At 43.2% G+C, this 22,020-nt stretch overlaps 1 protein-coding gene across 1 annotated transcript in view; it reads left to right on the forward strand.

The window, feature by feature from the left end:
• Positions 1–22,020, forward strand: part of LOC109976846 (seizure 6-like protein) — a gene marked incomplete in the record, with an annotated part of 66,800 nt that overhangs the window by 21,419 nt on the left and 23,361 nt on the right. Inside the window, 3 exon segments of the mRNA XM_065965851.1 lie at positions 14,266–14,709; positions 16,972–17,111; positions 19,926–20,121. Of these exon segments, the coding sequence (XP_065821923.1) occupies positions 14,266–14,709; positions 16,972–17,111; positions 19,926–20,121 (780 nt within the window).

Raw genomic sequence — 22,020 nt, forward strand, 5'->3', positions numbered from 1 at the left:
GAGTGTTCTCGCAGCCACAAGTCATTGAAACTCTCCTCACACTCCTGCAGCCTCCAGTTAGCAGCAGGAAGCTGAGGGGGAGGGGGAGGAGGAGGGGGAGGAGGAGGGGGAGGAGGAGGGGGGGTGATGGAAGAAAGTGATGCCAGTTGATGCCAGAGGAAACAGACAGCTCAATCTCTCCACAGACTGAAAACTGTGCGGGGGAATTTTTATCCGGCACCCGCCATGGTTTCCTGTTTCTTGGATGTTTTCAGAAGCTGTTGGTTGTTTCAGCACGTTGGCTGCAAACATGATTTCTAATCAGTGGAGGAGGACATATTTAGTTTCTTTACTGCAGTTCATGTGCAAATAGGCTACCAGAAAATGAGAATAATCCACTCCTGCACAGAAAAACAATCCTTACTCAAAGAGCAATCAGTGAGATGTGTAGAGAGTGAGATGATAAAGGTATCTTACTCTCTGATCATTAAGGAAACATGCTATGTTGAAGTGCTGGCTTCTCTGACAACAATGCAGCAGCCAGTATGTCCTCCTTCTAACTTTAGATTCTGCTCCTGAATGCTCTGGATTTGTTTGGACCAGAGAAGGTAGGCGCTTTTAAGACCCCCCCCCATATGGCCGTTTTGGACACCCCTCAGTTTGTCAGATATGAGAGCAGTTATCAGGTCAACAGGTGTTGCAGCGATGGAAGCGGTCAAGAGAAGTGGTTCAGATAGAAGTGATTGTACCCGACCTAAAAAGCCTCTGCATGTTTCTAATAAGCTCCACGAGCAGAAACGTGCTCAAACTAGGATCAATATTGGAGATGCTTTTGAAAAATGGAGAGAGGTTAGAACACAGAAAGGTTTACAGACCCATGCAGAGCTGGATAAACACTGAAGCTTCAGAGTCCACCACATGGTGACCTGTGTGAGCATCCACTCTAGAGAGGAGGGGGGGGGGGAGACAGCTCTCTATGATGTTTAGAATTCAAATATTGGAGCAGAAAAACTCATTAAACAGATTAAATCTGTGCAGTAATATAGCTGACAGGTGGAGGCAGAGTTCAGCTCTCATGTGTAAAAAGTTGATGAACTTCCTGCTTTTGTCTCCGCGTGTTGGTGAGCGTGTGGTTATATTTCAGATGGGAGTAAACTCGTCTTCAGGGTGATTAAAATCAACACTCGTGTTCACATGAAGTTAATTCAGGTCGACACATCCATTAGCTTCAGGTGGCGAGGTTTGTTAGCGTGCAGACGAAGCTGAAACTGATTTAGAAGGAAGGTTCAGATTACACTAACAGGAATATGACTTTGTTTCATTTGTTTTAGGTTTTCAAACACTAACGTGTCTCTAGTCGTCAACAAACCCCCCAATGATGAGAAAAGTCCATCCTCTCCGTCTTCTGCCTGCTCCACTTTTCAGAAAATGTGTGCTCAAACAGGCCGTTTGGAGATGTTCCCTTTATGACATCACAAAGGGCAGTAGCCCCTCCCCCAGGTGGGTGACACTCCCACAGCTAGGTGTTTGTTCTGCCCTCTGAGTCTGCCTTCTCACCGTAAACAATAGGACATGGAGCGAGAAAGCACAGAGTACACCCAAGACCTTCCAGAGAGGGGGCGTGGTCAGACACAGCTCATTTACATATTTAAAGGTACAGACACAGAAACAGCCTGTTCTGAGCAGGGCTGAAATAGAGGGGTTTATAGACATGATCAAATACAGGATCAGAGTGGATTTAGAACAAGAAACTTCACAGACATGTTTTGAGGAGCTAGCTGTGTTTGTCAGAACATGTGACCTTTAAATCAGCTTTTTTCTGCAGGTTACTGATGGTAAATTAATTTGCGTTTGTCAGGCTGTTACCGTCATGATGAATGTTGTGGATGTCTTGGCATGCAAGCACAGTTTTAGGCTTTACAGATAAAGGATCCTGAATCTGTTTCTTGTATCAGTTGTTTTATTTTCTAACAGAGGAAACTTAAAAACAGCTGTTTAACTTTCACAAAAAGTATTTTTCCCTTTTGTTTGTTTGTTTGTTTTTTTTAAATAACTTTCTTTTTCTGAGCTCTTATTTCCAGTGAACTGCTTTTCCAATCATCCTGCTTTAATTCATTAACTTTAATTACCCTTCTCAGCGCAGAGCCTGCACTCGTCTGCATCATTACACCGAGGATGTTGTTACTTAATCCTTTAAATGCGCTGAATATTAGTCCTCACTAATCAAGCCAAACATCAGGGTTATTATTTTTACTCCTCCACGAACAAAAAATCTGCCAAACTTCATAATCAGCTGTAACGAGCGCGTTTAACATTCATCCTAATGACAGAGTACACCCGAGTGTGGATTATATGGATGCTAATAAGCTGCTTTACATAAGATCTGTGTGTGTGTGTGTGTGTGTGTGTGTGTGTGTGTGTGTGTGTGTGTGTGTGTGTGTGTGTGTGTGTGTGTGTGTGTAAGATTTCCTATCTGACTGCTCCGAGGTCACAGCTGATTGGTCAGTTCGATATCTGCTCTGCTTTCAGTTTCAGGTCATTTCACTCGCTGACCTCGAGCGCCATCCCTAAGATAACATCGATCAGTGTGTGTGTGTGTGTGTGTGTGTGTGTGTGTGTGTGTGTGTGTGTGTGTGTGTGTGTGTGTGTGTGTGTATGTGTGTGTGTGTGTGTGTGTGTGTGTGTGTGTGTGTGTGTGTGTGTGTGTGTATGTGTGTGTGTGTGTGTGTGTGTGTGTGTGTGTGTGTGTGTGTGTGTGTGTGTGTGTGTGTGCATGCGTGTTCGTGTGTGTGTGTGTGTGTGTGTGCGTGTGTTGAAACTCATCAGTTCTCAAACAGGAAATCATTAAATCAGTGCAGTGTGCTTACCCAGCTCCTGAGTTTGAGACACATCTTTGGACACAAATGCTGCATTTTTAAAAAACAACAACAAATCTGGCTTTTAGATGCTTTAGCCAATCAGCTGTTAGCTCTTCATTATTAACACACATGTGCACTGATGGTCAAGTAGTCGCAGCTTGTTCCTGCTGGAACAGACACTTTAGCTTTATGGCCCCTGGATCATTTTTATTAGGAATAAATTGGAGACGATGACGCTCAAACAGTTTAATCAAAGTTCAGTTATGAGTCCGTCCTAAACCTGCAGGCAGCTGTAACAGTTTCCATCTGACGCTGGTACATTAATGAATCTGGAGAGTTATGAAGTCCTGAGGTGGAAGACGGTGGTTTGAGGAGGACGTGAGGAGGAGGAGGAGGAGGAGGAAGAAGAGGAGGAGCAAGAGGAGGAGGAAGAAGAGGAGGAGGAGGAGCAAGAGGAGGAGGAAGAGCAAGAACAAGAGCAAGAGGAGGAGGAAGAGCAAGAGCAAGAGCAAGAGGAGGAGGAGGAAGAGGAAGAGCAAGAGGAGGAGGAGGAAGAGGAGGAGGAAGAAGAGGAGGAGGAGGAGCAAGAGGAGGAGGAAGAGCAAGAGCAAGAGAAGGAGGAGCAAGAGGAGGAGGAAGAGCAAGAACAAGAGCAAGAGGAGGAGGAGGAAGAGCAAGAGGAGGAGGAGGAAGAGGAGGAGGAGGAGCAAGAGGAGGTGGAAGAGCAAGAGGAGGAAGAGAAAGAGGAGAAGGAGGAGGAAGAGGAGGAGGAAGAGGAAATTGGTTGTGCAGGTGTGAAAAGCTCTATATGTTGAGTTTGTGACTTTTTTGGTGCTGGATGAACTTCAGAAAAACATTAATCAGTTAATGACTGTAACAGAAAGAGATTCATGCTTCTGCTTTCATAAAGTTTAGTTTGGTAACAACACAAAAGCAGACATGATGAGACGAAGAGGGGTTTAACCAGACACTTCTCAGTAACATGCAAAGAGTGAGCTGCACCACTAAGACGAGTGATTAACAAACAGAATGGCTTTATTGTATGCAAATGAGCATCTCTGCAAAACAAGTCCACTTCACAAAGACATGTGCTAAAAGCTCAACGCTATTCAAGTGGAATGATCAGCGTGTTTAAAGAGTTGGTGTTAATTTCTGCTGGTCAGAGCACGTGATGAATCCAGGGGAGGCATCGCCTGGCTTCGTTTTGAGTCGATATTTTAAATGAAAAAGTCTCTTTTTTTATTCAGCCTCTTGATGCAAAGATACAAGTCAACCTCCGGTGCTGAAAAATGAAGCCGATGCAGAAGTGTTAAATCCTGCAGTTCCTGGAGTGTCCACTAGAGGCTGGCTGCAGAAGCACAGGAAGTCACATACACACCCATTCTAAAAAGCCTGTTTTTACAGCAGAGATGAACATGTTTACAGCCTGGTTCAAAAAACCAAATAAGTGTGATTAGCTCATGTCTGGATGGACACACACTGTACAGGGGGTGAATGTTTTGATGACTCATCAGTTTTGATTTGATGAAGGATAAGAGTTATTCACAATAAGGCGTGTAGCTGACCTGATTGACAGGTGGGCGCGGTGTAACGGTTTGTCAGGAGGTTTAAAACCCGCCTCAGCTCCAGCTCTCAGCCTGTCGTTAGGTTGACTGAAAGTTAGACTGAGACAGCATTATCCACTGCTAACGTTTTAATATGTTGAACGTACTCGAGGCACATTCCCAACCGAAGTATTGGCCAGCACATCGGATATCACGATTGGTTCCCAGAGGAGTGAACGGACACATGTGAGGGAGCACGAGGCGTTCAGGATTATTACTGATGTTTTTAGTTGCAATTTCAAAATAAGCTTTGACTTCCTGTTGATCGTCTGACTGTTACCCGGTGGCGCTTAATTGTTGGATTGTTGGCTTAAATCAGTGCATCACTCTCTTTAGTTTGGTGAATTTGTCTGGAATCGTAGCAGATGTAAAAGTAAGTAGTAATTTATTTATTTCGTTCAAAAGAAAAAAACAAAAGCATTTTGACCGAAAAGGTGGTTTAGCTTATTACACCTTTACTTTATTGTTATATATATATATTCTGTACATACATATTTATATATATATACTGTACATATATTCTAGTTTTATCTAAACTTTTGGTTCTTAATTGCACTCTACGTTGTTACTCTTTTTACTCTTATCTTCTATATTATTTTTTATGACTGCCTGTTATGTTGTGCATTTGACTAATAAAGATAACTTGAACTTGAACTTGAACTTGAACTTACACCTACCCTTGTTACAAATCTTATTATTTAAGACACTACTAGTTTGGTTACAAAAAAAAAAAAAAACATATCAGAACAAAATTTGTTCCAAGAATTTCTTTCAAAGCAAAACAAATGAAACGTGATGAGAGCTCAGAGCACAAACCGTTTTTGTTTTTGGTGTTTTTTTGTTTTTTTTGCTCCTGATATGAAAACCTGCCGACCTGTCTGTTTAATGCAGCCGCAGCCTGTCAGAGATAGCCTGTGCACATTTCAAAGAGGAGTCGTGTGTGTGTGTGTGTGTGTGTGTGTGTGTGTGTGTGTGTGTGTGTGTGTGTGTGTGTGTGGTTATCTCAGCAGGTCTCCATGGGGAACGGACATGGCAGACAGAGAATGTATTCCAGATACAGTAGCTGCCAGTCTGAGCTCTGATAAAACACTTTAAACAGCCACCAGCTCCTTGAATACAAATTAAACCCAATCACAAAGAGGAGAAGGAAAAGGAGCCTTTTCTCTGAATGTAAGACTTTAGACAAACACACACACACACACACACACACACACACACTAACAAAACCTCAAAGGAGCCCGGCGGCGGCGGCGGCGTTGCCAGGCTCCCTCGTTTCCGTCGTGTTGAAACCTGTTTTTGACGTTTCTTCAGACTGGATTTTTGTTGGAGTGGCGGTGAAAGTCTGCAGTCACTGAGGACTATTGGATTGTGCCTCGCTCTCTTTCTCCTTTCTCTGCAGCGAGCACAACCTGCACGCCTCCAGTCAAATAAACACACACACACACACACACACACACACACACACACACACACACACACTCACGGGCGCTAACCGGCTAATTTGAGAGAAGCATGTTCAACACACGACTTAAAGATGTGGATGTTCTGCTGCAGCGTCGAGGTGTTTAAGGGGGGTCCTGGACTCCTCCGCAGAAACAGATTTTTTGTTCATTAATGAAAAATAACAAACCAGCTGAGCACCTGCCGCTCAAAGTGGCGAGCGTCCGTCTCTCTCTCTCCGGCCTCGGCTCATTTCCCCGCAGAGTATCGTGGGAATTCAAACTGGCAACATAATGGTCCGAAAAAGGCCCCGACTGGCTGTTTTTCAACCTCGAGTGAATGGTTCTGAATGTCAAATAAATGAAAGAGGCTCGTCTTCGGGAGGAGGCCGGGGACACTTTACGCTCGGCAGACTCTGAATGGACGCTTGATTGAACAGGATTTGTGATCGGCCAATCGGTCACCCAAGATTTATTTGAGAATATTTTCGATGATCTGCCAAAGCTGTCGTCTTTTCACTTTTAGTTTATGGAGGTTTTGAAACGTCTGATTAATCGTTTTAGTCATCAGACGTGTAGCTGAAGTAAGACGGGTTGTGGACGTCCGGTTATGGCGAGCTGCTGACATGTCGCAGTGACTCAGCTAAAAAACAAAAAACACATATCAGTTCAGAGAAAGTGTTGTCTGAAGTTAAACCGCTCCAACTCTCGGCTTCAAAGTAATCAACCGGTTCACTGAGGTTCTGCTTCCTGTCCTGCACTCTGTGTGGAGCATCTTTAAAATTCAACTTTGACCTTTGACCTCTCATGAGGGCAGCGTGAGTTTAGGAGGCTGTCTGTTGGTGTACGTTAGCGCACCAGGAGGAAACAGCAACGTCTGAAGTCTCTGTTGGAGTTTACAGATCTCAGAGATGACGTCATGTGGACCCAAAGAGAAGAAGAGAAACTTTCCAACAGTCGTCTGCACGCTTTGAAGGAAACGACAGGAAGACGACTCTCTCCCCTGTTGCCTTTAGCCAACAGCTAAACTTTAGCTAACGTTAGCCAACGGCTAAACTTTAGCTAACGTTAGCCAACGGCTAAACTTTAGCTAACGTTAGCCAATGGCTAAACTTTAGCTAACGTTAGCCAATGGCTTAACTTTAGCAGCTGAGCAGAAAACCAAACACTTTCCCCGCCCCCATCTTGCAGTCTGTATCCTGATGTTTGGCTAAAGTTTAAAACAGTGTTGTTGGGAGTGACGGCTTTCATGACGTGGTTAATACATTTGAGTCGAGTTTCAAGAAGAGAAATACAGAAATACATCGTGTCGAAATAAACTTCATCGAATCGTTCTGTATTTTATTCGTCGCTTAATCAGATCAAGAAACAAATCGCCCAGTAAAGGAGAGTCAGACCCCTCGTCTTTGACGTTGACCTAAAACCTCTTAATCCTTCATGTTTTCAGTTCAACATGGACAGAAAGTCGTCGCTTCATTCAGCATGTTCTTGAGTTGATTTGTTGTCTCTTCAGGGGAGACGTATCAGACGTGTCATCAGAGCCGTCCTCTCTGGAGGATCTGTTTCACTCACTCTAAACTCTCTGAGTCACATCGGGATGAAACACAGCAGTTAGCTTTCTTTCCGTCGTGTCTGTCACCACAGATTGGACTGTTTGGAGACTTTCAGAATCAATAAGAGCGTCGCAGTGCTCCACTCGTGTCCTGAAATAGACGCCGCCGACTGTCCCGGTTATTGTGAGCTGCAGGAAAATACTCCTGTTTTCTACCAACCCCGTCGGCAAAGAGCAGCGAGTGGCTCCTTTCATCCTCTCAGAGGTCACACAGGTATCAGTGCACAGCAGGGGGTCAGTGCAGAACTTAAACCTCAGAGCTTTGAAACAGGAGATATGAAAGCTCTCACAAACACAGAGGTTTATCTTCAGAGTGAACACAGCGCCGCACGCCGCTGCAAAAACCTTTCATGTCTGCAGCGCGGCAGAGTTTAGGGCCGTTAGAAATTAATGTTTGCAATAAGTGAAAAGGGTTTAAATGATACAAGAATTAACTTTGATTCTAAAAATCAAACGCTATCACGACCTGATTCATAACGAGGCATCTTGTGTTTTTAATCCCCTCCTCCTTCACGATGTTTAAACTGCGTTCCCACCGCTCCACGCCAAACCAGGCCTGAGCACGGCTACCTCCTGTGCATTCATACAGATCATCATACAGAGCCATAACATCATAACTTACATCATAAGTTCTGATAATTCCCCTTGTAAATACATGTATTTATTAATTAGTGTACCCGTCAGAGCCACTTGGTCCCCTATGCAGATATCTGATGCCCCTTTTAATGCAACCAATTCTACCACCAATCATAAAATTCATACATTTAAAGAGAACTCGTCTGCCCTCCACAAAGAGCGGGTAACGAGCGGCGGTGTTGTGATGCGTCAGGTTGAGCAGGGACCAAGAAAATAGAACCTTTTTAAATAAATGATGTAATAATGTGTTCTTGGCTTCTTTTGAAAATTAAAATAACATTAAGTTATAGTTAAACAAATATTTCCTTTTTTTAATTATTATTATCTTAAACCTTTTTCATTTCTCATTTCACTGCCTTGTGCAACGATTTGATTGGCTGGTTTTCACTGATTTTAAACATTAAGATTACATAGAAGTTGGAAAAACATTTAATAGCCTGCAGCAGAGAGTCTCTTCTTGTGCTTCAGAGACTGAAGGTTAACACACGGACTGTTTAATCTGACTTCTGCACACTAATAACTCAGGTTGTCCCCAGGTCGTCGTTGTTTTGGTATCATTTGGCACGCTGAAGGCTGCGTTGGCATGTTAGGGACGTGTTAGCGGCCTGCAGGCTGCAGCAGAAAACATCCAGAAACTTACAAATGAATGCAAAAACAAAATCACCCAGAATATTTAATTTCTTCACCTGTTTGTTTTTCTGTTTTTCATTACTCAACTGTAAACAGCAGAGCAGATTTTTATCCTAAGGCAAATAAAAACATGTATTTTCATTTCAGATGGACTTTAACCAGTTAGGAAAAGTTTCATTCTGACTGGATTTTGTCCAAGTTTCTGCAAACAGCGCACAAAAACTCCCAAGTTTGCTTTAACGAGGACAATTTAGGGAGAAACCTTTTTTGCATTTTTAGTCACAGAAATCATCCTGTGATTAATTTGCACGTCTCGAACAGATGCTCCAGCTGTGCTGTGGTAATTATCTTTGACCACACGGGCAGAGAGTCGTTTTTTTCATCCAGTGCTTTGGACCTTTGGCATTCAATGATTCCACCTTATTATTTTCAAAGTGTTTAATGTGCTCGGTGTCTTTCTGCTCCCAGTTGAGTCCAACGACCTTTTCCTGCTGGACGTTCAGATTAGTGCTGCAGCATCATTATTATTAGCACTCCTCGTTCATCCTCGCCTTTTTCCTCTGAGCTGCGTTAACGCTGCCGCTCCAGCAGTTTGGTGGAGAAACAAGCAGCGGCTGATTTCTCTGATTATTTCCTCTCGCTGACTGAAGCTGCTGATCACTGGAATCAGCTGCTCTGCTTTCTTGGAGAGGAATGAAAATGTGCAAACTCATAGCTCTCTGCTTGCTCTTCAAACAGCTCAGACTTCACAGAAGCTGATCTGTGATGTGATTGTTAGAGCGATGTTCAGGTATTTTTAGACCTGGGCCCTATTTTTACATGTTTTTAAGATCTATATCACTGATAGGTACAGAGACATTTAAGAGAAGTAGTTTGCTCCAACTTGCAGCCATAACATAATCATTGAGGGTAAATGAACGTCCACTTAAAGCTTTTGTTTTTGTCCCCGTCAGGCTCAAATTGTTATTCTACCATAACAGAAAGGATCCCTACAGAGAACAACCTGTTCGTTACAGAGGAAGATGATTGATGCCGTTATGTCCCTCGCTTCAAACCCACCAGACTCCACTGACAGAATCAGTTTTTTTGCTGTACAGAACACGGGAGTTGCTTGGCTACCGCTGCCACAAAATATTCACTTTTTTAAGGGATAAATTAGTCGTAATAAATCCTATGTTGCATCTCTTCACCAGAATTTAAACTATGATACAACACTGTATAAACTCAACCAATAGAGATACCTGTTACGACACAATGGCAACAAAAATGAACGCCCTTGACACCAATGATCGAGTCATTTCTTGTTTTTATTGCAGCAAAAATTGAAACTCCTGCACACTGTCTAAATCGCACAAACAAGTTGGCAATGTTTTAGTGCCAAAACATTTCCAATGTGATTGTGCACTTTAGACATTTCTCTCTGCACCGGTCAAGATTTGATTCTTTTTGATGCTACAATCATTAAAATAATAGTGATTGTGTTGTGTTTAAAGACGTTAAGTATTAGACTCAGACTTTATCGTCCCCTTCTTCACGGCACTGTTCAGGTTTGACTGCAATCAGCGCATAGTGACAGCCGAAGAAAAACAACATCACACAGAACACAAAAACACTCGGCTGATTCACCTGCTGTTAAGGGCGGTCATGGCTGCAGGGATCAGGTTTCTTTCCCGAAGCGAGCCGTCCTGCACCTCGGCGCTCTGTTCACAAAGAGGGCAGAAGAGTGAGGTGCTGATTTATTGTCCTGTTCTTTTGTGGTCGCAGAGCGTGTGATGGCTTAACTGTTCGACGCTGTGAGGTCGAGTGCGGGGAGACCAATTATTTTGGAAGCGTTTTGAAACTTTTAACAACCTTAGTCTAAAGTTTCCAAAAGCGACGCTTCCATCGCTGCAACACCTGTTGACCTGATAACTGCTCTCATATCTGACAAACCGAGGGGCGTCCAAAACGGCCGTGTGGGGGTGTGTCTTAAAAGCGCCTACCTTCTCTGGTCCAAACAAATCCAGAGCATTCAGGAGCAGAATCTAAAGTTAGAAGGAGGACATACTGGCTGCTGCATTGTTGTCAGAGAAGCCAGCACTTCAACATAGCATGTTTCCTTAATGATCAGATAGTAAGATACCTTTATCATCTCACTCTCTACACATCTCACTGATTGGACCTTTAAGAAACATTTTTGTACGGTTGTTTTCCCCCACAGACTTTCTGTTTTTCACCGTTATTAGTATGAAATCATTTTTGATTTGTGATTTGTGTGACAAATCTCTCTGCTGACAGTCTCTCCAGAAGGCTGAATGTTCCCGTCAAACTAAAACCGTCACAACAGCTCATGTCACAGCGAATTCTCATCAAAAAAACACCAAAATGCCACAAGTCTGTCGGCCGTCATCAACATGTCGGATGTGTTCCCCCCCTGCAGGACTAAACGTCACACATTAATCTGGAAAACTGTGCTGTGTGTGAGTGGGGGGGGGGGGGGGGGGGGGGACTGGTTATAAACACAATCTGTGCTTTAATAGACGGAACAACATCTGGGCTTTAATTATTCATCTGACAGGCAAACCAAATGAGTCAGGTAGCAGCTCACCTGCAGAAGGTGTCAGCTCATTATTCTGAGACACGACAGGACGTTAATTTAACGATATGTTCAGCAGGCTCTGCTTTATGAAGTCTGTCAGAGACAAAACATCTTCCCAGGGGCGGCGCCAGGATTTATCTGGGCACCATGAACTGATCTCACAGCCTGAGATATTACTCTACCCACACCTCCATTACACTAAACAGAAAAAATAGAACCTTTAAATTTGTATTATCTTATTTTGTGAATTAAGATGTTTATCTGGTCCTGTCAGATGAATGCAGCTTCCCTGATTGGATATGATATGTCAACATAAAAAGTATTAAGTCTGAGCTTTGATACAGTGTGGGGTACCACAAGGGTCCATTTTAGGACCACTATTTTTTTACTCATACATTAATGATCTTGCAGCAGTATCATCAGCAGTAGATTATTTTAATTTAGTCATCTCCAATAAACATCTGTCAGTACTCCTGAATGAAACCAAGGGCCTTCTTGCATATTTCTGCACAAGTCTGAGGAAGAGCATGTTGGTTTTGAAACGTCGCTTATCAGTAATTCCTTCAAACGGGAGCCTTCCTTGGTGTGCGGATCTTGTTTGCTTTTCTTAACCTATTTGTGTTTTTGGATCAAGCACCAACTGAGGGATCAATTAAGAATCATTTTTATAGCGCCAAGTCATAAGTTTTATTTCAAGACGCTCATACAAAAAGTATGAAGGAAGGATTTCTCTTTTGTATTCTTTGCGTTCCTGTTGTCCACACTTCCTCGCCGCTGAGGTGGAAGTCGGAGCAGAACGTGCATGAATGAGGACGGCGGTGGTTGTGGGGATGATACAGTACGATGGTGGTGGCTGGTGGTGCATGATGGGTTGTGCATGTCGTTTTGTATTTTTCTTCTTGCATATTTAAAATATTTTTTGTGCATTCTATGCAAAAGGCTTTAAATCAATAAATTATATATTTTATTTGAAGAACTGATGATTCAACCAGGGAAGAATATCCTGCTGACCAAAGGTGTCAAAGCGCCTTCAAAGCTGAAATAGCTCCTCCCACAGAGCTCAATGTTGCCTTCAGACACCCGTCAGAGATTTCTGCGTCCGCCGCAGCATGCTGATGGAGAACGGGATTCCCTCTCGATATCAGAGGCTGTTATAATCACAGAAGACTAACGCTATCTCTACAATAACGGCACAAAAATACATCTTTAAAGTGTGTTAATCTTTAAGTCTGTGACATGGACTGTGTGTTTGTGACCTTGAGTGACCCTTGTGACATCACATATATTGATCTATAGGAAGGCTCTCTCTCTTTTTTTTGTGTTCGATCCGTTTTTTGTCGGATCCGCTCGATGAAGAAATGATGTTTGTGTTTGATTAATTCTCCATCGTTGAAGACTTGGATCCATGTCTTCCTGCTGAGTGATTTTGATAACACGTGGAGAAAACATTTCTGCAATCAAAGAATTTCTACCAGGATTACATTTAGTCAAGCGGTGCCGATGCTGATGTGTTAAAATCCTGTAGTTCCTCGAGTGTCCACTAGAGGCTAGCTGCAGAAGCACAGGAAGTCACATACACACCCATTCTAAAAAGCCTGTTTTTACAGCAGAGATGAACATGTTTACAGCCTGGTTCAAAAAACCAAATAGGTGTGATTAGCTCATGTCTCCATGGACACACACTGTACGGGGGGTGAATGTAGACTCATCAGTTTTGATTTGATGAAGGGTTGCCTGAATGTTTTTGTGCTGTTTTACGTATGTGGAGAGCCTGAGGCATATCACCACCTTTGGAAGACAATAAATATTTCTCTATTCTTTACTCTCTGCGTAAAGCATGCTGCATCATGCTGTATACTTTTCATACTGTTTGATTTATTTCCCTCATTTCTCAGTCGGTAAATGTTTCTCTCAGACAACAAGTCACACACAATTATTTAGAAAAATGTTTTTATGTCGACATAATTACTGTGATTTTCAGTCAAATTAAATTCAATGAAAATATCAGAAGAGAATTTCCAGAGGACAGCAAGAGCAGGAACGCTCCAGCATATTTTAAAGAGTGTGTGTGTGTGTGTGTCAACATCTGCTGCTGTGTGTCTGACTAAATAATTGCACGCTGTGAGAGCTGAAATGAGTTTCTTGATGACCGCACGTCGAGCTTAATGCAGGTACACAACCAGGAATTAAAAAAAAAAAGGATATTTATTTCCCGTCTGGAGATGAAAAATTAGCAGAACAAGAAGGAAAAAGCTCGGGTTTGTTGCCGACGTTACAAAGAGGATATTTTCTCCCTCAGACTTATGAATGACAGGCTGCAGAGCTGCAGCGGCCTGTGCGGTTTAAATGACACTCAAATGTAGATTAAAGTGAAGCTGCACCGCAAGGGCTCCATCAGTGTGTGTGTGTGTTTCTGCTGCTTGTTGTGCAAGTGGACCGTAAAGTATGCCGGCAAGAAGACAGTGTGTGTGTGTGTGTGTGTGTGTGTGTGTGTGTGTGTGTGTGTGTGTGTGTGTGTGTGTGTGTGTGTGTGTGTGTGTAAATGCTGCTCTGTGCTGTTTTTGAACTAAGCTGCTGGAGATGGCGTTTTAGCATGCACGGCAGAGCAGTTTGCCTGTCTTTGCATTTCTTCTTTTTTTTTTAACTTTCTCTCCCCCCCTTCTCTTTGCTCCTGTCATGCTTAACTGCCCTGTCTCTCTGTGACACTGTCTTACATTGTGTGTGTGTGTGTGTGTGTGTGTGTGTATGTGCACTATCTGTATATTGTGTGTGTGTTGAAGAATGGAGGTAAGCTCGACTGGGCTTCAGCTGTGCAGGCTCCAGATAACCCCTCTCCCCGATAAGCCCAGCTGGACGGTGACAGAGCCACCCAAAGTCGAGCTCTCGGGGCCATTTTTCAAAGATTTCTCTCCTCTTTCTCTCCTTCCAGATAAAGAAGTCCCCACCGCCGTCCCCTCTGCCCAATCTCCAGTGGCAACACCGGGGAGCACAAAGGAAAACAGCCCCAAAGCCAAAACCTCCGGTGCATTAGCTGGAGGTTTGCTGCACACAGTGCTCACTCAAAAAGGACGACTTGTCTCCCAGAAAGGGGACATCCTGCCCTCCTCTCTGCCCCAGAACCTGCTCCCTCTTCTGGGCAGAGGACTCAGTGTCAGCTCCCCGGAGCGTGAAGGCGGGGGATTACTGAGGAGAGTAAAACCCCCAGCATCAGCTGCAGCGTCAGGCCCGGGCAGCGATCCAACAGAGCCTCCGCCTACAGACACACACTCCCTGCCGCCGCACACACAGACACACACGCCGGAGCTGGAGGCCGAGATTACCACTGTGGGCACGGTGCCGGATGTGGACACAGAGACAGGAACACCTCCTCCAGGTATGAGTAGTGATCGCAAAGTTTGTAAGCCTTCCTTAAAATAGCAAAGTATGAAGACAAAAAAGACAAAAAAAAAAAAGGCAAAGTGAGGCTTTTACACAAACACAGTTTTTCATGTCTGTCATCATTATTACGACGTCAACATGAAGCCTCACGATACTGATGAGTCGAGAGGAAAAAGGAAATATAGGAACTCGATTACAGACATCAATCCATTGCAGAAGCGCCACTCAAACAAACTGAGGGTTAAAAAAACACACGCTCCTCTGGTAACTTAGCAACACAGTATGTCTTAAAGGTACATACCACAATTATCAACTGACTTCTGATTGGTAGAGGATGTAACATACATTGTATTAACCAGAAACAGAAAGTTCAGCAGTCTCTCCAAAGACACTAAACTCCACTCACAAAAACAGTAATTTCACTTTTGGTGTCTTTGTTTGTGTTGTTTTTTTTAATTCAGTGTTTTAATCAGTTAGTTCAGCTACAACACAATACTGCTGCAAAAAAAAAATAACACAAACAAATGAATGACTCAGGCATCGATAGACCACCAACTGGACAGTGTCTGCAGGCTAAAAGTTCTGTTTTTCCTCAATGGAGTCCGGTGGCTTTTTGGAGAGCGATTTTAGCGGCTGTTTAATTTTTTTGGGCTCAAAACATCGTCTTGAAGGAAAAGCTCTTTATGTGCTGGGATCATGTCTGTAATGATGTTAAAGAACCCATATTCTGCCCTGTTTGGGGTTGGTATATTTAATCTATGTACCTATTAGTTCAGTGTCTGTTTTCATGTCCTGCTGCTCCATGCACCGGCTCTCTTCTGACTCTCTCTCTAAGGCTCTGAAGTGACCACGTTCAGAGTCCCCACGTGTGCCAAGTCTGATCTGATTGGTCGGCCTGTTGGCTCTGTCGTAATTGGTCAATCACTCAGCATAGTTCTCGGAAATGTCCCGCCCCTTTTACCATATTGGGAATGCAGCCACTTTGGCTCCGAGGGCCAGGGAGCATAAACATTAGCACCTTAGTACTACTGTGCTACCGCAGGCTACGGCATGTCGTGGGCGTGCAACATGAGCTGCTGGGCTTACCACAACGAGCCAATGGGCTGAGATCAGTGATATCACACTGACAAGACGTCACACTGGCAAATATTTTCGAGGGGGGCTAGAACCGAGCGTTACATGTAGCTAATGCTACAGCTAACAGGAGGACGTAGGAGAAGCTGCGTTTCCACAGACTTTGAATTTTTGCACATAGATGAACCTAAACATGCACAGGACACTTGGAAAACACACTAAAGAGCAGATAAAACCAGAAGAAGAAGAATATGGGCCTTTAAGACACTTGCACAATCTGAGTCTGTCAGTGGCAAAAAAACAGAAGTTTTAGAGGAGGTACGTTGATCGCGAGGGGAGCGTGCCTATGTTCCCACAGTTCTAAGATTTTATGAAAACAAGGGTTCGGCATCTATAAGCTCTGCTTCAGCCGAAACCCTTTTTCGATCAGCCTGTTTTATTTTTTCTTGTAATGATTGTGATTGTGACAATTTCTGCTGCTGCTGATCGAAATAAAATTACTCATTCATTCATTTACTATTAAGTGCTTCCAAAAAGTCTTGTGGGAGGACAGGGCTTAAATTGAAGGGAAATGTAGGAACACAAGACCTCATTTTGAAATTTTACTAGAAATGTGGGAACATAGGGTTTAATTTTGAGAAAGGAACATAGCGCCTAATTTTAAGAAAAATCTTAGAAATGTGGGAACATAGGGCTGACCCCATCGCGAGTGTTTGAAATCGAGGATGACATCACAGCCTTTACAGCCTGTTTCAAAGCTGCAGGCGTGGACGATCTACTGCAGCGGTTTCATTAGTCTTCCATTTGACGGCCGAGATTTAAAAAGAGCAGCATCATGCTTGAATAAATTCCTCATCAGTGCTTTTGTTTGATGATTAAGTTGAGATTTTTTTTTTTCAAATGTTGTTTTACGTCTAGTATCTGAATCGTTCACTCACCGCTGATCAAAGCCTCTGGAGAGGATGTCATTATTTATATCATGTCACTGTTAACAGCCGGGAGTCCTTGCTGTGCAGCCGTTTTTTTTATCCCTGTAATTTCCGTCATTAATTAAAACACAGCGGGGGATTTCCAATGACTTTTCCAGTCGGTGCTCGCTTTAAAGAGATTACAAGGCAGGGATGAGGAAAACAATTCGGTGGCTGCAGAAATCAACTCCTCCTCTGCTCTCTCTCCTCTGCAGCTTTGTCGAGCTGCATGGTGAATTTCTCCGACCCAGAGGGGTACATCGACTCGTCTGATGACCCCCCTCTGCCCGACACCACCTACCTGCACTGCACCTACACAGTGACGGTGTACACCGGCTATGGAGTGGAGCTGCAGGTAGAAACATCCGCAGCATGCCAGTACTGAACACACACACACACACACACACACAGTGTTTGCAGGGTCTCTGTTTATCATGCTGGACATCATGTTGTTGTTGGAGAGTGCTGCTGTGTGTTTGTGTCTGTTTGTTTTTGTCCGTTAGAGGACCAGTGATCTGATCCCAGGTTAAACTCTGCCCCCTGGTGGCAGCTGCTTCTATAAAAGTCTTCATTGGCTTGACTTCACAGCTGTTGAGATAAAAAAAAAAAAAACACACATATCCCTCTTGCATTTGATTTTTTCTTAAGGGTTTGTTTTTGGGGTCTTTTTATGCCTTTATTTAGAAACAGAGCAGTGGATAGAGAGAGAGGGGGGTGGGGAGGGGTGGGGCAGATATGCAGGACAAGGATCCACCACAGGTCAGACCTGAACCCGGGCTGCCCACTCAAAGGACCAAGCAGAAGTTAGAAAATCTGGTCTTGTCTCATAACTTCATACGACCCTGTTGGAGTTTCTTTGCAGACACTGCTAACAGGTGTTACGGCTTAAAGAGTGACCGTGTTAACTGATGACCTTCAGCTGCATGAAAACAGTAAGAGTCATCGTGAACGCCTCTTTTTTATTTTTTCATTATTTATCAAATGAACTCAGCAGATGTGTATTAAATGAAGACATTTTCATCAAACAGCCTCAGAGGTATTCGCCTCAAAGTCGCCATGTTATCAGGGTCACAGATTAAACCGTAACACCTGCAGAGCAATCGAAGCCCCTCTCGTTCGTGCGCTGATTCACAAGTTTTTCAACTTAGTGGTAATCCAACATTTGACAGATATGTTCATCTGCCCAAATGTCGATGAGATATTTGACCTCCTCGCTGCTCCAAGTCGCACCACCACTCATTTTGTTGTTAGGGTAACAAGCTAAATAGCATCCCACAATGCAAAGCGTGATAAGAATGCATTCCATTTGTTTACCTACGCAGAGCAATTGAGCCGTAGGTTTGAAAACATCCTCACTGAACTAAACTCTAACCCTCAGATGAAGACAAAGTAGGAGGGTCCTCATTAAAATGTTAAAAAAAACTTCTATGGTCCTCACAAAGGTAGCAAAACAAGCACACTCACACACACACTGCAGATTTAATTGCGGTTCACTGGAAGTGACAGTTTTATTGGCACGGCACACAGATTTCATATATTACCAAAGTCCCTGACAAAATGAGCTCTGCTCCTCTCCAACGTGTTAGAACTCGTAAAAACTCGGTTTGTACTGTGGTTGTGTTTTTTTTCTGGTCTTTTATTCGACATCATGGTGCTAACTGAAATCCCAAAGCCAGGAACTGGAACTGCTCCCACATTTTTAATAAATGAGATTAAGGGAGAAAACAGTCTACATATTTTCACTCCTCCACATTCATCCCTTGTTATATCCACACACCTCTACGTGAGCTTTTGTTTCTTCAGTCTAATACGTTAAATATGTTTAGATGCTAATACTTTCACACTTTAAACAAAGACTCGGGATGTTGTAGCCTAACTTTTTTAAATGTTTTGAAGTTATTGGTTTCCGATATTCTTTTGCTTTCTTCTTCTCAGATTAACTTTTTCTTTGTGCTCAACAGATATGTTGTACCACAGTTAAGAAACCGACGCCGTTGTTTGGCAACAGCACTTTTGTTACTAGGTTACGGGAGTTAACGTCCACTTCCCTCGGTTACGACCTCTAGGAGTGTTTTGGAAAACTCTGTGTGTTTAAGATTTGCTTTTGAAACCAATGGAGAGGAATCGGGACAGGATTGCTGACCCTGATCGTATAAAATGGAAACCTTTTGTTTGTTTTTTTGTTTGTGGACCCAATGGAGCCCAGTTTTATATCCTGGGTAAAATGATCAGAATTCAGTCAATAAATGGATCAAACTGGAAGAAGAATGGACTTATTTTATTCCTTCAAGCTGAGCACGTGTCACACACAGCCTCCACATTCTTCCCTCAAGTGACTTTTTGAGACAATTTGGAGTTTGATGAGATTGGTGACTACAGGGAGGGAAAAAAACAACATATTTTTGCAGGACAACCAGGAAGTTAGCATCACCATGGGGTCATTCTAAAAATCACCTATGGGGTATTTGCATCTGATTTTGGAAGAAAATAAACTCTCTGGCAAACACACGTTTATGATGCGTTCGAGTTTGGTTCAGAAAGATAATCTTCACAAATCAAAATGAACACCGCTTTTATGATGTTTGAAGCGTTAATGCAATCCCCAGCAATGAAAAGCTAACGTTACGCTACAAGCGAACGACTTCGTGTTTGCAAGGCTTCAACGTCAACCACCTCTATGTGTCTGGATGTCTCCGACATGTTAACTAGCGGTTTTAGCTAACTAGCGGTTTTGGCTAGCTAGCGACACCATAGCCTAATAAATTGTTCATTAAACAAATCTTTGCCTTAACCTAAAAATGAAACCTGCAGGAGACCTCGTGTCTAATTGTAACTTCAAACAGAGATGATGGCCTTTAATGTCCCCGACAACCGAACTGTAGTTTCATTTAGCCACTTGTTAGCAACCGCCTTTTTAAAGACGTGTAAAAATTTCACAAGTGGGGGTTAATCACAAACGTGTTAAATGCCTTGTAATGAAACGCAAACATCTCGCATGCTTGTATTAACCACCGATCTTATTTCAGGAATCTAACCACAGACTCGAAAAAAAAACGAGTTTGAGCCAAACAACCATGTGACGCTAAAATGCTAACTTACTTCCTGGTTTAAGAACTCCTTCCTGTGGCGCCCTGTTCCTGGAATAATAAGAGTACTTCTTTCCATTCAGGTAAAGAGTGTGAACCTGTCGGAGGGCGAGCAGCTCTCCATCAGGGGTGCGGATGAACGCGGCGCCCTGCTGGTCCTCGCCAACCACACGCTGCTGGTGGAAGGTCAGGTGATCCGCAGCCCCACCAACACGCTGTCCGTCTACTACCGCTCCGCTCTGGATGGGAACGTGGGCTTCTTCCAGCTGCACTACCAGAGTGAGTCGGCAAAACACACAAACATTGAATATTTACACATGCATAAACACACCGTGTAAATTCAAAACATGGCGTTCTTCACGGCGGTCCACAGGGGCTGTTTGTTCTCTCTTTACATGCTAATTACATCATCAAAAATCTTCTCATCTAATCACTTAGCACGGTGATTGAATATGTCGTTTGAATTAGCTGATTAGAGCTCTGATTAATTGGCGCTCATCTCATTAGGGGCCGAAAATACCCGAGTTTGTATAGCACGTGTGTGTTTCTGTGCGTTGTTTGTGTGTGTGTTTGTGTGTGTGTTTCTGTGCGTTGTTTGTGTGTGTGTTTCTGTGCGTTGTTTGTGTGTGTGTTTGTGTGTGTGTGTGGGCATGCTTGGTCGTGCCAGCAGTCTGAAATGGATATGATGAGGACTGCAGAGGAGGAAGGCATCAGAGTGTTAAGACCCACCTGTGCCATTTATCAAAGTCATCTAATCCTGTTACGTCAGCTGCAGGTAGCGGCGTCGTGCTGATGGAGATTAAACTGCTTTGCAGACGGAGATACGCTTAAGACGAGGTGTGAAAAACAGCGTTAAGGGAATGAGAAGAACACAGACAACTTAAAAAAGACAAGGTTGAATATCCGTCACAGCTTAAGGAGCTTATAAATATCATAACGATTATTCAATTTACATTCACCTGAGGGGGTTTTGATTTCTCGAGTGGCCGTCAAAAAAAAAAAGATTAGAAACAAAGACGTCGACCTCGCAGGCGGATTTCCAGACGTCCAGATCCTTCACAGGAAGTGGGATTCCTGTTTAAAACTGTCTGACAAGTTAATAGAGAAGATCCCTGCAGAGATAAACCTTTTTGTTGAGGAATAATCCCTTTTAAAAAAAAACAACAGAAAAGAGCTGTTAAATCGCTCTCTTCAAAGCCAGCCAACAAAAACAGTAATTTTACCGTTCAGAACGAGGCAGTTGACGGTCAGCTGCTGTTTCTGTTTGTTTGTTGTTATTTTGTGACTTTGATTTCTTACTGTAAATTTTCAGTCTGGATCACACAGAATATTTTCATCAAGTCCCATAAGTGTGAACACAGCGCTCAAAACAACAAACCCAGAGAGAGTTTGACTTCACTCTCTTTTTTAGGAAGTCTTTACTCTACTCTATATTTACCCAGGCTTCCTTTGATTTAGCTCAATTTACACACAGAATGTTGAATATTAATTATTTTATAAACTAACAGGCTGGTGATTAAAGGAGCAGTATGTAACTTTGACACCTAGTGTTTACAATGGGTACTACAGTCTGAATTCTAAACATCATAGAGAGCTGTTTCTCCCCCCTCCTCTCTAGAGTGGATGCTCACTCAGGTCACCATGTGGTGGACTCTGAAGCTTCAGTGTTTATCCAGCTCTGCATGGGTCTGTAAACCTTTCTGTGTTCTAACCTCTCTCCATTTTTCAAAAGCATCTCCAATATTGATCCTAGTTTGAGCACGTTTCTGCTCGTGGAGCTTATTAGAAACATGCAGAGGCTTTTTAGGTCGGGTACAATCACTTCTATCTGAACCACTTCTCTTGACCGCTTCCATCGCTGCAACACCTGTTGACCTGATAACTGCTCTCATATCTGACAAACCGAGGGGCGTCCAAAACAGCTGTGTAGGGGATGTGCCTTAAAAGCGCCTACCTTCTCTGGTCCAAACAAATCCAGAGCATTCAGGAGCAGAATCTAAAGTTGCATTGTTGTCAGAGAAGCAGCACTTCAGCATAGCATGTTTCCTTAATGATCAGATAGTAAGATACCTTTATCATCTCACTCTCTACACATCTCACTGACTGGACCTTTATTTCTGATAGTCTCATGTTTGATCTATTATTTAGTAAAATGCCTGCTATGTAAATATCAGAATT

This window comes from Labrus bergylta, chromosome 17 (genome assembly GCF_963930695.1).
Source record: "Labrus bergylta chromosome 17, fLabBer1.1, whole genome shotgun sequence".
NCBI classification, from domain to species: domain Eukaryota; kingdom Metazoa; phylum Chordata; class Actinopteri; order Labriformes; family Labridae; genus Labrus; species Labrus bergylta.